This window comes from Elaeis guineensis, chromosome 6, assembly GCF_000442705.2.
Source record: "Elaeis guineensis isolate ETL-2024a chromosome 6, EG11, whole genome shotgun sequence".
Classification (NCBI taxonomy): Eukaryota; Viridiplantae; Streptophyta; class Magnoliopsida; order Arecales; family Arecaceae; genus Elaeis; species Elaeis guineensis.
In genome coordinates this window covers 11,454,527-11,471,754 of record NC_025998.2, presented here as the reverse complement: position 1 = coordinate 11,471,754, position 17,228 = coordinate 11,454,527, and the positions used below count along the sequence as shown (strand labels likewise).

At 35.9% G+C, this 17,228-nt stretch overlaps 1 protein-coding gene across 1 annotated transcript; it reads right to left on the bottom strand.

Moving 5' to 3' along the window:
* Positions 1 to 474: 474 nt before the first annotated feature.
* On the bottom strand, positions 475 to 12,399 carry LOC105047258 (auxin response factor 15). Its single transcript, XM_073259170.1, is given in 13 exon segments — positions 475 to 887; positions 990 to 1,180; positions 1,261 to 2,120; positions 2,222 to 2,384; positions 4,653 to 4,728; positions 4,807 to 4,926; positions 9,343 to 9,507; positions 9,589 to 9,679; positions 10,341 to 10,425; positions 10,589 to 10,771; positions 11,133 to 11,189; positions 11,345 to 11,391; positions 11,394 to 12,399. Coding segments are annotated over 13 exon segments (2,481 nt in total). The 5' UTR covers positions 11,674 to 12,399; the 3' UTR covers positions 475 to 724.
* Between the last annotated feature and the right edge of the window lie 4,829 nt (positions 12,400 to 17,228).

Genomic DNA, 17,228 nt, shown 5'->3' with positions numbered 1-17,228 from the left:
GTGTTCATGATTTCCAGAATCCAAACCCAGATATCAAGGGGGGACAACAAAGTTCGAACAAGCAGTCTGTAAGTCAACTAGAATGAACTTGTAGTAGGTCGCCCAGATGTCAAAATAAATCTGGTTATTCTATTCTTCTCAGGAAAAACCAAAAAAATTATTCCATCGTATCAAGGGACATAGACACGCGAGCTCACATCCCAAGGTTCGGCGCCTCTCCTACTGGAACTATTGGTACAGCCCAACCATTTCGCCATCCTGATTTGCCAAACAAAATAATGTATTAAAAAGTGCATTCATAAAAGCCCCAGTAGCCATTCTCGTTGCCACAGCACTTTTAAATCCATGACGCCCTGATACGAGGAATTCAGACATGTATATTAATCACATTTGACAAAGTGACCCAATTGGAATTCCGACCGCCCTGATCAGAAACAAACATCCTGCACAAGAAATATCAGTAAGGCAACAAAATACAGGGACAAAAATTGCAGAGGCCAAAGAAGCCCTGTGGCGTTAAGAGTTCAGAAAACTGTCATGACAAAGCACCAACATTGCAGCAAACCCTACAACAAAAACTAAAGAGTAGAATTCCTTCTTAAGCTTCTTGGACAAATCTAGCAACAAGAGCAGAGTAAAGATAGATGCCAAGACAAGCCACACGGTTACGATAATTTACTTCCAAGTCTAACACTACCATAGTTTCAGGCCCACAAAGTTTCTCTTATGTTGACAATGATGAAGATTTACTGGATCCCAAGGAAAACCTGGTAATATTGAAGGGAAAAGATGGTTGATCTGAGCAACCGCGGGCTTCATCCCCACATGCCAGCATTTCCTCGTAGTTTGTGCATATCAATATTTTTGAAGCAATTTTGCAAAATTCCCTGCATAGAAATGAAAACACTTACTTCAGTATCTGGCAGCAGCAGTGGTACAACAAATGTATAATATTTCAGAGGATAGAGAGGCAGGTGCTAGCACTCAACTGCCAAGGATCATCCCCAACTAGCATCATATCATCTTCATCATCAGTATAGACAACATTCCATTTTCTATGTGGGTCATTTAACAGTCCTTTCATATCAAACAATTGTTCAAGCTCGCAAATCAGTTCATCATATCCATCAAGCTTTGAGAGATCAACAACCCTGACTACAACACTCCCCTGCTTGTGAACCTGCAGCACCTATCCTGACATAAAGACAAAGGCAAGTATTCCTAGAAGGGAGCTGCACACAGGGCATGAAGAGCACTTACAGTAGTGCAGCTGCGCCCAAGAGGTTTGGCAGGTATTTGAGACTTTGAAGTTGGGAAATTGGTTTCAAAATTTCTTTCAATTCTATCCACTTCATTTGTCAAGGGAATCCTCTGAGTCAGGGGAAAACCAAAAAGCTTGCAAGCACTGCTGCTAATTTTTTTGTCATTTCTTAACTCTGGCTTAGAAGCATGTACAGAAGAATGGACTCCCACTTTGTGGTGTTCATTGATGACTTCACCCTCTACATAACGGGGCCGGTAGTATAAGGATGTTGTGTCTTTTCTGCTCAATGCTCCATCATCCTTGCTCCTCTGATTCATGTCATACAATGACTGAGAGCATGGAGGCTTAAAACTTGCTTGTTGAAACATTAACACAGAAGATGGAGATAATGCTTGAACTGGCAGCCTCAGTGGTTGTAGAAGAGTACATCCCTGGCTTGGTGCAGGACATCTATTTCCAGCACCAGATGTACGCAGAGCATCAATTGAGACAAACTCACCATATCTTGAATGAATATTAACTATTGCTCCTTGGTATGGCGGATTTTCTGGAACTAATTCTTGACCTTGCAAGACCCTTTGGAATCCACTAGATTCACTAAAGCCTGTGCACTTGTAGGGCAAATCAGAATTTCCAACTGGAACTCTGACCCCACTACTTGGACCACCTGACATGCAGCTATTCGCATTGGTGGTGGATCTCCTCATATCAAAGTATTGATGATTTCTTACCTCAGTTTCCTGTGAAATTGATTCATCAATACCATCATAAGGAGTTCTGAAACCTATAAATTCTTGACCTTGCAAGACCTTGTGGAACCTTGCAAATTCCCCAAAGTCTGGACACCCATTTCCATCTGCGAAAAAAGAAGGTACAAAAAGACTGATATAGCATAGAAAATGAAAAAAAGAAGAGGCTGCCAATTTCAAACGAACATTTGCCACAACAAAGACCTACTCGGAACTGGAAAATCCGGATCGACCATGGGAAGGGAGAGTTTGGTTCTCTTGGAACCCGGTGCTAAGAGACTATTATGGCCTGAAATCGAATTTGTTAGCTCGATCTCCCATGGAGACACCCTATTCTGACGACCAGTATCCACATCATCATCCCACCTCACCTGTAAGAAAGTGCAAATCATATTTAAACCTGCATGTTAAAAGTGGAAAAGCTGGGCAGATGCTAGTGAAGTTTGAGACATTAAACATTTTGTAAGCATGCCAATACTATAGAAGTCATCAGTAGAACAGAAAAAATCCAATGAGAGATGATTGATGATGCAAACTTTCAAGTATCCACCGAAATATGGATATGTAGTAACAGATCCAAAGTTATCTTGAAAAATTTACTGCTAATATATGATCACCAAGGTTGGCTTGGAAGATCTAGTGTTTAATATATATGATGATCCTGCATCACTGAACAGTAAACAATGCATGATGCATAGATAAGCATAACAGGCAATAGACGGGATATCAAATGGCTTCAGTTCTCAAATTAAAAATTAAAATAAATAAATAAATTATTAAAAAAAAAAACACAAGCATCTTATAAATCACTTGCTGTTACGGTTTATTTTATAACCAGCAACAATGCAAGGACAAGTGAAAAGAGTGAAGAAACAAAGCCAAGAGAGACCATCAAATGTCATGAGTCCAAGGGCTCAACAGATTCAGATGGTCAAGGCTTACAGATAAAATCATGTTGAACAAGGGTAATCCAACTGATAATCCAACTGATGGTTAAATGGTGACAAACATAAACTTTTAGTATATTCCAACTAATGTAGCAATATTATCATTAAGTAATGATGACAAACTTGCTTGCCAGAAAACTTAGAAGGATTATATGCCAAGTGTTGCTATTTCACATTTATTACCGCATTCCAAAAGTCTAAAGGATGTGGGGTATTGAATAAACTAAGCACATAAAACAGCATTCTAACATGCCCTGTCAAAAGTCATTGAGATTCAAGAGATCGCATAATTCTAGAAAGCTTTTTTTTTATGGTGAGCAGAAAACTTACAGCTAAGTAGAGTTTTTCCTTTAATTTTTGGATTGAACATAAAGGCTCTTTTTCTAGTAGGTTTTGATGATCTAATTTGAGTAAGATTAGTGCCTAAGATCCCTGTTTGATATAAACTTGCATGACGAAATTTTTAATGCAATTAGTAGTTTAGAGTAGGTTCGTTTTATTTCTGCATAGAGCTTAGTTCCCTGAATCATGTACTTAGGACCACACCCTCACTTCAAAAACTTCCCAGAATCTCGAATCCATAGCCGCTTCATAAGAGTTTCTTTACTAAAAGTGTTTCTAAAGTATCCATTTGCCGGCAGCTATCACACTTGCTCGTGATTCTGACAACCAAAATATGGAGTTCCATGAGAATCCAAGTTTTGCAAGTTTAGAAGGTTTTAGAATTATATCATTTCTAAGAAATATTATCTTGGGTAATGCATTTAAAATAGGTAAAATTTTCACAGAAAGGTATATTTCAATAAACAGTTAGCTTGCTTCCTTGTTGGATAAAATATCAAGTTGGTTAAGTGTCAAGCAAAGTTAGTGAGATGCCAAAAAAACTCGCAGATGAGGGTGATATGCCATCATTTCCTTGACTGAAGCACTGAAGCTGATGATATACCGAACTTAATCGAAGTACTGTTATCTGGCTCTTTTATAAGTTTGCCTTTACTTTTTTAATTCACATTACATTAAACGGAATACTCATTTTACTTCAAGAAACAAAAGAAAAAAGGGAGAAAACTTGAAGTCTGTCAATTTAGGAATGAAATTTGAGATTGTTTTTATACAATTCTTTATAAAAATATTGTGACAGATTAAAATTATCAATAACCATGTCTAACAACAAAAATCTAAAATAGGTAAGAGAAAATCATCTAATATGGCATCTGTTTTCCAATACTGGTAGATGGCATATCTATGGACTGAATATGTATTACGCACCACTCTTCTGTCTTACATTGCAATATCTATTTGGAAGTCTGCATGCATATTCTTGTTCTCAATAAAGCACTACTTGTATCATCAGGAAAAATGAAAGCGAAAGGGAGGGAAAAGGCACAACTCAAATGTGATAAACAATTTAATTAAAGGGTGGTGAAAGCATACTGAAATGAATGCATATGGTGGAAAAATACAACCTGCAGAAATTGTCATTATCTATGAAATTGTTTAGTTGTGTATGGCAAGAAATGAAGGAAACTATAGAATGGGCATAAAGGTATAGAAGGAGGTAGATCAACAGTTTAAGGTGTTAGTTAATGGGAATAGAAGGATAGAAGGTCAATGCTAACTCAGTATGCAATCTTGTCCCCACATTCAAAGAAACCCTTCACTTTGTAAATTAACAACAAGCATAAAGCTTACCAACAGACATCTCCATTTTGAACCAGGCCATCTTACAGGGTCCAAGTCACCAATCCCGGTTATCAATCCTGTGTGCCTAAAAAGGGGGAAAAAATCTAAAAATGCTAATTTTGACTCCAGAATTTACAAGCATTATAATATGGATGCACCATACCTTCTCTCGGCTGCATCCTCACTTTCATATCGCATCTTGAACCTCATTCCAATGGAAAACGAATGGCTGAAGCTCTTTGCAAACTTCCAATATGGAACTATAAATTCTGATGGGCTTGCCCTGCAACTCAAATTAGAAATTCAGACATGACATGATATGCTCATTGTTCTCTCACATTAGACATCTAAAAAATATTCTCTAAATAAAATGTAGACAATGGTCAGCTAAAGACAATAAATAAAGGTAATAATATACTAATATCAGCATAAAATGATATGCAACTAAGAATTATTATGACCATGAAAAATAGGAAAAAAAGTATATTACCAATATATATAGAAAGAGTAGCTGCCAAACCATCAGAACACAGAAGCGACACAAATCATGATGATTAAACATGACAGCTAATTATGTGAGAATAAATTTATATTCATCAAATGATAACAATTTCTGTATTTTCATGAATCATCAAACACAGTAATGTGCATCAGATGCTAACTTACATTAGTATCACCAGTTTTCCAGATGCAAATCAACTTTTAAAGAAAGCATCAAGGAACATTGTGAATGAAGCTAGATATCTATCTCCAACAAGCGATATAACTTGGAAAGGATCAAGGTAAATATTCAAAGGTAAACATTAAAAGATAGTCAAAAATTAGTTAGAGCCAATAACTGATATCCGTTTTCAAGTCTCAAAGGGTTCTTTTGGATTTATTCACACCAATAAAGAGAGAAGATGCAGCCACAAATAGACACAAAGAATAAGCTTAATCTCACAAATCTCAGGCTAAATTTATGCACCTGTCTTGCCATTTACTCATACAAGCTTACATCATCTGAATTAAAGAAAAAATCAAAATGACTTCTCATGAAACATGTTCTCCACGCAACTATAAAATTTCTTATTGGTCTAATTGGGTAATTTGGTTATATAGAACATGAGGTTGGTTTATAACATGACCCAATCAAAATTCTAGAAATATTCTAGATTTGAAAAATAGGAGGAATTCGAACATTTTTAGAAAGAATTATACAAACATTTTATTCAACCAAGATACAGTTATACAATGTTACTCAAACACTTGCAACCACCTTGGAAAATCCGATACAGTTAAAAACTTTACATATGTATGAGATTCTTGGATTGTGGACATTCAAGAATAATGAGGTCAGATTCTTCCAATACCAAGTCTCATGCAGCTCTCACACAAATATCATGATAATTAAAAGTTGGCCTTAGTTGTTCTTGGAGTTTGTTTTATAGAAGCATCAAAAATTTTGTGACGTGTCATATAATACTTGTGTTTTGAGTTAGGCTTGGAATTCTGGTTAGGCACGTATTTCAAAGATAACACTAGCAAATAATCAATCTCTAAATACATGATTTATACTGTTGATCACTTTTTATCGACATTAACAAGTCTTGCCTCACAAAATTAAATAACTAAAAATCCGATTTAATCAAAATTATTATTTTTCACCTACACATCGCCATTTCTTGAATTTTTGCTCCTGATGGCAATCCTCATGCTTGTGGCTAATGGCTATACAATGCGGATTGCACTAACATTAATCATTTTACCCACTCAATGCTTTGATACATTGAATAATGCATGTTTCCAAAGGTATAATGATGGTTCCATGTTAATTTTATTGAGCTTGACGATTTCTATTAATCTAAAGAATACATAAATCAATAACTCAATCATGTATTGTTAGATGTGGATCTGGTATACACTGCAAATACATAGTTGAACTATGGCCTAGTTTTAACTATTGAAGAAATCACACAGCTTTATGAATCTTACTGAGAAGTCATATGACGAGCATGCACCACAATATATCTGAAAAGGCCTATTTCCTTCCTTTCGATCAGTATAATAGAAAACAACAAAAATGCCTTAAGAATTCAATAGCATCTTTAAAGATCAAAGCAAATATATCACAAAGTATGACTTAGTTGTATTTCACTATTGATCTCGAATAATCGTGATACTTTTTCCTTTTGCAAATTGTAAAATTTGAATTAGTGCATTGCAAGGATAATTTTAAGCATGTCTCTGACACTTAATATGACTCTTGGGGAAACAACTGTAGTAAAAGTTCATGAACAACACCAGTCACTAAAAGTCGCTGACCTTATGCAAACAAAGCAGAGAGATACCTTTTATCAAAAATTGATCATCCTTGTGACCATTCCGTACCCAAAACATAGAACTGATGTCCATAGTACGTAATTCCATGTATGCAAGGACACATAGCTTGCATTAGGATGAAAAAGAAACGAGGGAACAATCTTGTCATAAATGAGAAAAGAATGATGAGATTTTGTTCACTTCCCAAGGTTAAATCATAGATTTTAGAATCCTTAATGATGATATTTTGTTCACTTCCCAAGGTTAAATCATAGATTTTAGAATCCCTTCTAACCAACCATTTGTGAAATTAAATGGTGAGAACTAGGTTAAATCATGGACAGAGAAAGAGGGTGGAGCAATTCTTAAAAATCTCATATATCTAGGAATAGATGCTGTTACAATTTGATGATCAACATCCCTAAACCAGAAACTATGGGTTTCTCCTGGGGATTTGACTTATATATGAAGACATCAGTTACACTTTTTAGAAAAGAATAAATGCTATGTCTATCCTCAATCTTAGCCATCTATACTTGGATAAATGAGCAAGATTTTAAGGAGCATATAAGGGCCTTTCCTTCTCTGGTATTCCACTTACCAGAGATCATAAAGACTCCAAGTCCTCAACTCTCAGACAATGCATATAAACCATTTCATATGTAGAACCAGAAATGTTAAGGACAATTAGGTTTAATATGTAGGAAAGTCCTATGAGGACAAGGAGCACAGACCTCGACACCCCAAATGCCTTCTAGTTTGCCTAACGTGACTTTTTCTTGTTTGTTACAAATTCCTTCTTGATTTTCTATCACATGAAAAAGAAGATGGGAGAGTGCTTAAATCAGGAGGCTTCTGGCTTACCAAGCCATCTTTTCTCTTTTTCTGGATTTTGCTATTGTATTATCTTACCACTCGATCTGGAATTTGTAGTGTACAGAATGAACTTAGGGAGGAGTATTATGAGGAAAGAAAGAGGCTATTCCAAATATCCAACCACTACTATATTATGCCCTTTTATTTTAGTTGCTAATCTATTGCTTCCTATAGCGCACATATTGTATTTTCAGTTTTAGAACTTAGGTTTTTCGCAATCAAAACTGTTTGCAATATCAAAAACTATAGAAAGAACCCATCAATCCATATATGTTTGAAACCATAAATAGCTATCTGACAACCAACAAGAACTTGACATTATTCGTGCCTTCAGATTCGATGTTATTCATCAAATCTTTTCAAGGTCATCCCTCTGATCATCAAAACACCTCTAGGACTTCATTTTCTTATTCTGCTGAATTATTGCAAAAAATCACCAACTTCTTGCTTGCTCGGCCATGCCCACATCTGGGGTGTAGTCATTTTAAGCGTGTCCTCCACTCGACTAGCTTTCATACTTGCCTGGTTTGATCTGATTGTGTAAGATCTAACTCCCTCCAATTGGACATTTTCCGTAAACCCCATAGCATAAGTTAGGAATTTTTCATTATGTTATATGAGGCATATCATGTATGCACACAGACTAGCTGATCATATATGGTAACTAATATTATTACTGGGGGCTTCGGCATGTCATAAGTGTGCAAATGCATAAATATGCTTGTCACATTGACCCCTTACTTGAAACCCGTACATCATGGAGAATTTCTATGCATGCTCCTTAGGCTGAGAGTATCAAGAAGCATAAGATAACTTAAATCTCAATGTGTTGTCTACCTCAAGCTACCATCTAGAGTCTGATTTTGTGACATTGACCCCTTACCTGGAACCCGTACATTATGAAGAATTTCTATGCATGCTCCTTAGGCTGAGAATATCAAGAAGCATAAAATAACTTAAATCTCAATGTGTTGTCTACCTACTATCTAGAGTCTGATTTTGTTCAAGTGCACTCCAACAAACTGGGAGTATAAGAACAATCACATGTAAAAAGACTAAACCAGCCTCGCATTAAAAAAATAATTTCAGCAAATAAAATCAGCAGAATATATCTTATGACCATTTTCCAGAAGCAGTTTCTTAATGTCAGTCCACAAATTACATAATTTTCATAAACATAGGCAAACATTTTACATCGAACAACCGAGCAAGATATTGTGATTTCAATATCAAACATTACAAAATTAAAGATATTTTTTCTCATCCATGTAAGGTAAAAAAACAACAGAGGAAGACTAGAATTGTTGGTTTGTGTTAGTTACAGTTAAACAGTCTGAGAACATTTGCATCTCACACAACTAAAATCTTACAGTTATGTGGCTCAGAAAAACAGCAGCAGTGAATGAACAAAAAAATACATTTAATTAGTTACTTAAATTTATAATACTGTGGTTATTATTATATGTAAATATATATATATATATATATATATAACACAATTCTCTGCTGCAACAAAACACACCTTGGGTTATAATAGATATGAAATACACTTTTGGTGGAGACAGCATTAGCCACAGCAGCCAGTTTGCCTAGATCCAAGCTCTGGCTACAAGGTGTTGAAAAAGGAGTACCATTCTTAAGTTGAGCTGCTCTCCTGATTCCCAATCTGAGCTCCCCATCATTGCCACTACATAAAGAAAGAGAAGCTCCTTCAGAGAAAGGTTCTTCACATGTTGGTATGTCACTTCACCATGATTTATATGCATACCGAAGAAAGAGCACCGCATCCCCTGAGACAAGCTTCTTTTTATTGACAAACGCACTCCATCCTGTGGTAAGAAGATGCCTGCGTGGTTGACCTATTAAGCAGCCAAGTCAAATATTTGTTAGTGCATGATACAATCATAAATTTTGTGATCAATAATATAACGAACATTCAAGAATTTAGAACCATGTGAGTCATAAGCCTATATTTTAAGATCATCTGACAAAATAATGAGGAATACCATAAAGGTATCATAAGAGACCCATAGGAATTTAATAAATCAATAAAATCTTGTAGTCATTTAAACCGTTAAACCATATTTGAAAAAATTAATGCCTAAAAGATAGCAGCATAGACTATTTTCACTATATCAGTCATCATTACTAAAACTTAAGTTGGCCATATTGGCATTTCGAGAAGCCTACATTGGCATTTAAGCATTCCACAACTTAAAATTTTAAATAAAGCGACATAGAATGAAGCTATATAAGTTCAATAGAACTTTTTTGAAAGATTATTTTATTTGCTCAACAAACAATTATCTTGCCAAAGTTGAGCATCCTCACTTCTGCAAAACAGTCTGTATATACAACGGGTCAGTGAAACACAGGAGTCCATAATTGCAGCCAAAGAAGCCAAAACATTAAAAGTACAAAAAAAATATGAATACAGGCAATTTTTCATAGAATGTACTGTATTGATTGCAAAATACAGAAGGACTAAGAGGTTTCCATTATCCTGAACAAACGACATACCTCTGTAAATATGTCGAAACCTCCATTCAACACCATGCAAATCTTTCGCAATAAGTTCTTGTGAAGGTCTCTGCTGCACATAATCCTAATTCAAAAGTAAATAAAGACATCAATAAGATTATCAGCAAGCCTTTTTTTAGAGTCAAACAGAACTAAGAATTCCAGAAATCCACAATCAGACAAAGCAAGGCCCCCAAAGTTCCGATTCCTTGAACAAAATAGCAGAAGATTTGGAATGCTCCATTTACCAGAGGCGGGAAACAGTCCTCAGCGGCTCGGCGAGGCACAGAGAATCCTCCATGAGTGCTTGTGTCGGAGGCGGTGAGGGTCTTGCAGAACATATGAGGCATCAAAGACCTATGAAGACCATCAACATCTTCCACTTCCCCATCTCCTTCAACTTCGCCCTCGCGTCGTTGCCGCTCGACCACCTAAGAAACAGAGGCATGACCAGAGTCCAAAAAGAAAACAAAGGAGCCTTTCTCTCTACAAGAAAAATTTACATATTGCGGACAAAATCCATGGAACTTTTAATTTCCAAGAACATGAGGAAAATAAATCCATTTGCAGATTCGTTTCTGCTTCATGTACACTTGAACTGCAAATGGATCAAAGAACGAGGCTTTAAAGTGTCTTTTGTTCTTGCTTTTAAAAATATTGGGAATCCGTAAGAAAAACAAAATTTTGAAACAGAAGGGGGAAAAACTATATTCTACATGATCCTAAGCTACCCTTGTAAATGAACCCGCATTCCCATAAATTTAGTAAAGTTGGGAGAAACCAAACCCTAACCTCACTTTCGGCAACCAGAGAGAGCTGCGCATAAACCTCGTCCGTAGCTGCATCAGCCTACAAGAAAAGAAAAAAAAAAAAAAACGAAGGTATAAGCCATAAAAAAAATCCCACATTCCACAAACAACTCTTAAAAATCCCCAAACCCTAAAAAAATTGAGGAAAAGAAAAAAAAAAAAAAAAACAACAGAGAATTGAGAAAAAGAACGAACATGGAGCTTGACGTCGATGACGCGGCAGAAGACGTGAGGCGGCAAATCGTATCGGAAGAGCCGCCGCAGCCGCCGCCGCCGCCGGCGGCATCCCCCAGGTGCTCAAGATGCCCTTGCGGCAGGTACACCACCACGCTCCCCTTCCTCGGCAGCGATATCAGCGGCCCCGCGCAGGCGTGCCACAGCTCCAGGCACAACGCCTCCGCTCCGGCCGCCGGCGGCGAAGCACGGTGTTGCTCCTGGCGCGGGACCTGCGCAGCGGCCGGTAGCGGTAGCGGTAGCTCCGCCTCCTCCTCCTCTTCCTCAACCGTGTTCAGATCGATCCCCATCGTCCCTGAACCCAAAAAACCAAAGCAGAGGGAGCAAAGAAAACTACCAAGCAACGATAATTAGGGCCAGCCCAACAAGGTGGAGCAGAAGCACGGCAACGGTGGAATGATGCATGGCGGTGGTGGCCATGAGATAAGAAGACGAAAGAAACGTTTTAAAACTCTTCTAACGAGAAAGGAAAAGGCCAGGCCAGCGTGAAAGGCGGGAGACCAGGCAAGCAGCAGCAGAACCAGCTCAGTGGATATCGGATACGGCGGAGAGATCGAGGGCTAATGGCTAAAGATTCAAAGATTCAAGCTTTTTTCCTTCCCTTCTCTTCTTCCTGCGGTCTCCTCTGCATCGGCTTCAGCTTTGCTAAAAAGCAGCGGGTCAAAAGCGACCGGCCAACCATGCACTTCCGTACTCTCTCATTAACTTCTCCAGATTTTTTATCGCTCTTTAGTTAAAAAAAAAAAATATCTGAATCCAATCTCTCTCTACTTCATCGCTGCTGATGTTGCCAAGTTTTGTCTGATATGGTTGTCGCTGATGGTGTTGCAGAGGAAATCAATAGGAAAGAAATGGCAACGGAGATGAAAGAGATGGGAGGAGCTGGCTTTCTCCTCGCTTTTATCGGTGGGTCTGAAAGCGAGCTGCTGCAGGGCAGTGGAGCAGCAGGAGCTGCTGCCGGGGGAAGCGCTTTTATTTCTTTTTCGGGTGGGTGCTTTTGGGGAGGGGGTGGGGGGGATGTTTTAAGCCGGGGCCGGTTTATTTAATGCAACATCAGATGGGCAGGACGTGGAGGGCTTCTGCTTCTGCTTTCCCGGGCGCCGTGCATTATTGGAGGCTGCCTCGTTTGCCGACTTTAGGAATAGGTTTTGGTTTTAGTTCTCACTGGGGCAAAGAAATTTAAAAAAGAAAGGTTTGGTACATAAAAGTAAGGTTAAAAGCTGGGTGTTTTGATCTTATGCGTCATGTGCTGATGGCCCCATGTTTGGGGATGAGGGAACGAGTTGCAGGGCTGCCATGAAAGGCCCAAAGAGGATGGAGGAGGAGAAATAATCAAAACTTTTAGAAAATGTCCGTATCATGTACTGGAGCAATATTTTTTTTTTTAACCCGTTTAGTGAGAAGAACTTTTTGCTGAAATATTTTTTTTACAAAATTTATATGTGAATACATGATGTCCAAAATAATAATTTTTTTTCTATGATTGGTAACTATAAAAGATTACCGCATTTCAAAATGATTTATATCCCATCAAACTTCTATATATTTAGAAAAGCTGCATAAAATATTTGTTATATTTTTAATAAAAAATTATATTATTCTATCTAAAAATTTAGAGATATATTTGAAAAAATTATCCTAATTTTCTGTTGATAGGAATTAAATTTTTTATATTTCATATTGATTTTTTTTTCAAAAAAATCTTAATCTCATGAAAAAACTGTTTTTCCATTTTTTTTTCGAAAACTTTTAATAAATATAATTTTTTTGCTATTTTTATTCGCTACATTTTTCACTCTCCTCTTTTGGTGATCCAAATGAATCTTTTGTTTTTAATATAAAGCAATTAACTGTTTCTACGAGTTAATTTGTGGTTAGAATTTGATAGCATATTTGTTGAATATTTAGATGTTATTTATTTTAATTGAATATTTAGTCTTTGATAGTTTGATTTGGTCTTATCCAATAAGAGAAATTGTAGATTTCATTTTTTTTCAAAAGAAAGAGATAATAAATTCTTCCTCATTCTTTCTTTAAACACATCTTAATAAACATACTTTTATCATCAATGAGACTTTGATTTGCCTTTCGCACCACCTTCATGATTGGTTGCGTAATCGTCTCTCATTAAAAGTCCGAAATTAAAAATATATTCATGGACTTGAACAATTTATTACTAATGTAAATCTTTTAATGGCTAAATGGCAGTTAGGTAGTATACTAAAAATTATATTTTAGCATTATTGTTATATATAATAATTTTGATATTATTTCTAACAACTAGCGTGAGTTTTACATTTATAACGAGCACCTGTTTCTGGAAAAAATGCATATGGTACATAGGAGACATGGTAAGAACTATAAATAGGTTTTTCACTTTTTTTTCCCTCTATCAAAACCAAAGAAGATCCCACCAACCTTGGACCATGCCATCAAAATTTAAGGCCACCCAATTCATATGAAACTTGAATAATCATCTCCGTGTTATGGGCACATCACCTAGGTTGCAAGAAAAATTTGCTTAAAAAAGTTTCAACCGTTCAATCAGCACAAGCATTTAGAAAAGGAGGGATAAAAATTTGCGAAATTTATGGAAGAAAGAAGTCTAGAATGGATGAAAGCCAGGGAAAGACAACAATTTTAATGGAATCTTTTCCATTCGGACACAAACAAGCTGGTGTTTGGCATATTCAATTCATGTGATGCAGAAAGTTTGCTAGCTTTCGAGCTTATGGTTTTACCTACCAAAAGCAAACAAAATGATGGCATCAATTTACTTCCACCTTAAGGGATGACAAATCAAATGTGGACAGGATACATATGAGATGTTCGCCAAGAATGAGATATAAGCAAACATTCAAACAACACCAATCTAATATGTTACATATGCCTGTTAAGCTATTGCAAATTCCATGGCTTTTATTGAAAGAATCAATATGTAATCCAGGGAGGGGTAGATTCTTGAAAAGAGCGTATCAGGCACTACTAGCAGCTCTCCCTTCTAATCATAGCATACATATGATATCTTGTGCTAATGACTTATATGATGATTATTTATTGATTGCATCATATCAAATGCTTGATTATATGATAAGGTGATGTTGCAATAGTATGATGAGATTAAAGATCAGGGACGAATACCACTCCAAAGCAGCTAAATCAATTAAAGCTCACTTAGGGATTAGTTGGTAAGGCAATTGTTTTTTCTCCCTTCAAAAAGATTATATATTTAGTGGAAAAGGAGTAAATGTAGCTAGGTAGAGTGATTAAAATCAATTTAAGAGGCGGCTAGTTACATTCCCAAGTTAAATAACTAAATTCTAGCTTCAATATTCATCTATATATATCACCTGACTAATTTAAATGTTATTCCACCGTGATGTTTTTCTACCCTGAAATGCTTTTTTATACGTCATGAGATGCTATTAACCAAGGTTGCATCCTTTTAAGAATTTTCTGTACAGATGTAACAATGCTATATACATAGATATGAACTAGGGCAAGTCCAATAGTCATAATGCCTCTCCTCCGCAACAAAAGTTCATAGATTTAGATTTGGAGTGATGAATCGTCAAAAATCTGGATATAAATAGTTATATTGCAGATGGATCTCCCTCCCTTTTTGATAGAAAAAAGAATAATTTTATATAGATGAAGAGAAGACATTACAAGATTAAACATGCATAGCGTAGTCCCATTTATAGACACCAAGAAGTCTATCAATTTATTCTTGCTTGGTTTGTTCATAAAATCAGATGAAAATGCCTTCTATAATTGTATTTCATTTCAAACATTCAATTTTTTCCTTATATATTTATATAATATTTTCATAATTAATTAGCATTTGTCATGTTATTACTTGTGCCGGCTCAAAGGCTTTTTTCGCCAAAGTTGCTTTTAAACTACTCTGCTATATATATACCAGCTATTCATCGCATTATATTCTTTACAATTACTTGTTGGCTATATCAAAGTTTTTGAGTCCACGGTTTGACCTTTTGCTAACATTATATGCGGCCATTTATCAACATTATGGCATCCAAATACCATTACCCATAATAACATCATATTGATAAAGTTATAACTTGTCATGCTAGTTTAGATTTGAGTAATTCACAATCACAATTGTTGAACCAAAATTGAACATGTAGGAGTAAATCAATAGAAAAAAAATTAATGATTATATAAGAAGTCACGATGCGGAAGACCAACAGTAAGCACATGTATGAGATAACTTGCTTAAGATTTACGCTAGGGCCTGTTACATAGGCGGCCTTTTGAACTATTTCTAGAAATAGGTACCAAAGTAAATTCTGGATGATAATTAAGGACATGAAATTAGTTGCATCATACATGTTTTAAGGTCACATCTTGTACCTAGAAAGAGATTATTGATTAGAGACGTGCATGAATAGTCGCAAAAAAAAGTTGTACTTTCACTACTTCTATCTCCTTGGTAGAATTGCTATTTGTCCTTCAATGTGTGCCAAACCTTGATGTTTCTCTGCATGAATATAATAAGTACATTTGGACATGAATCCATCAAAACATAAAACATCATGGAAGAAGGAAAAGACTAGTAGACTACAAGAGAGAGTACAAATTAAATGTGTATATGTCAGATCAATGTACCACACAACAAAAAACCTTGAAAAAAAAAACAAGGAGAAAGGACTTTCTCCATCTGTTATTGTTGTCTTATTATATAAGAAAGCTGAAATATTTTTTTTAAATTAATGACTATTCACAGGGAAACTTAAACTATATTATATATAAAGAAGTTTTGAATCTCCTTCGACCATAACATTACTTATTTTTTAACTTTGTTTAAAGGGAGAGATATAATTAACTATGCCCGATATCTAGATGCATAATCTAAGGTTTGATCTCAACATCTACTATTGCTAATATATAGGGTATGGTCATGGAGATGAGTCTTAATTCATATGGTATTAAGTTAATTAATTATTTGATTAAAAAAATTGAGAAAGTGTTTGATTCGTAATCGAAAATAAAATGAGAATGAAAATCAGAATAGTTGGAATCGAAATCAAAATGATCAAATCTTCTGAAACATTTAGTTCGTGATCGAAATCGACATCGAAATTGAAATTGAAATAAAAAATTAAATTCATAGAGGAGAGTAGGATTGAATTCTATGTAGATTGAGTCATTCTAATTTCATTTTAGAATCGAAATTAAAATAAATTTTTTTAGTTAAATAATTAAAATGAAAACCATTCATTTTGATTTTGATTTTGATTCTGAATTTTATTTTTTAATTAAATATTTTTTAAAAATAATTAACAAAGCAATGATGATATATCTCATGCTCAGCACATTCAGCTATGTGAAGCATATCAAAAAATATAGCAATCAATATCCTAGTTTACGGTATCTCGAAGAGAAATGGGAGCAATTGTGAGCAAAACTATGTTGGGTGGTGCTTAAAATCATACATTCCAGCTACGATGGTTTATATATCAGCTAGTCTGTGTAAGCGCAAGAAAGCAGTGCATGCAATGCTGATAAGGTACAGCCTCACGTACTGGGCTTCTCTCCCAACGAGAAAAAAGAAGGAAGCACGTAGCTCTCGTCTCAAGTGCCAATCAATGCTCCACTAAACTCTAGGAAAGGAGGCTACGAGAAAAGAACCCTACCCCTAACTTCGATTCTATATTTATAATTCACAGCAGCCTCGTTGTTCGGGCCTAACCCCACCAACTTACGATAAACCCCCGGATAAACCGGAGAACCGCACATCCCCACCTTAGCTCCTTTTTCTACCCACTTTAATAAGCCTAAGGAAGTAAGTTATAGATCTTTAGCGCAGAACCTAAGGTCG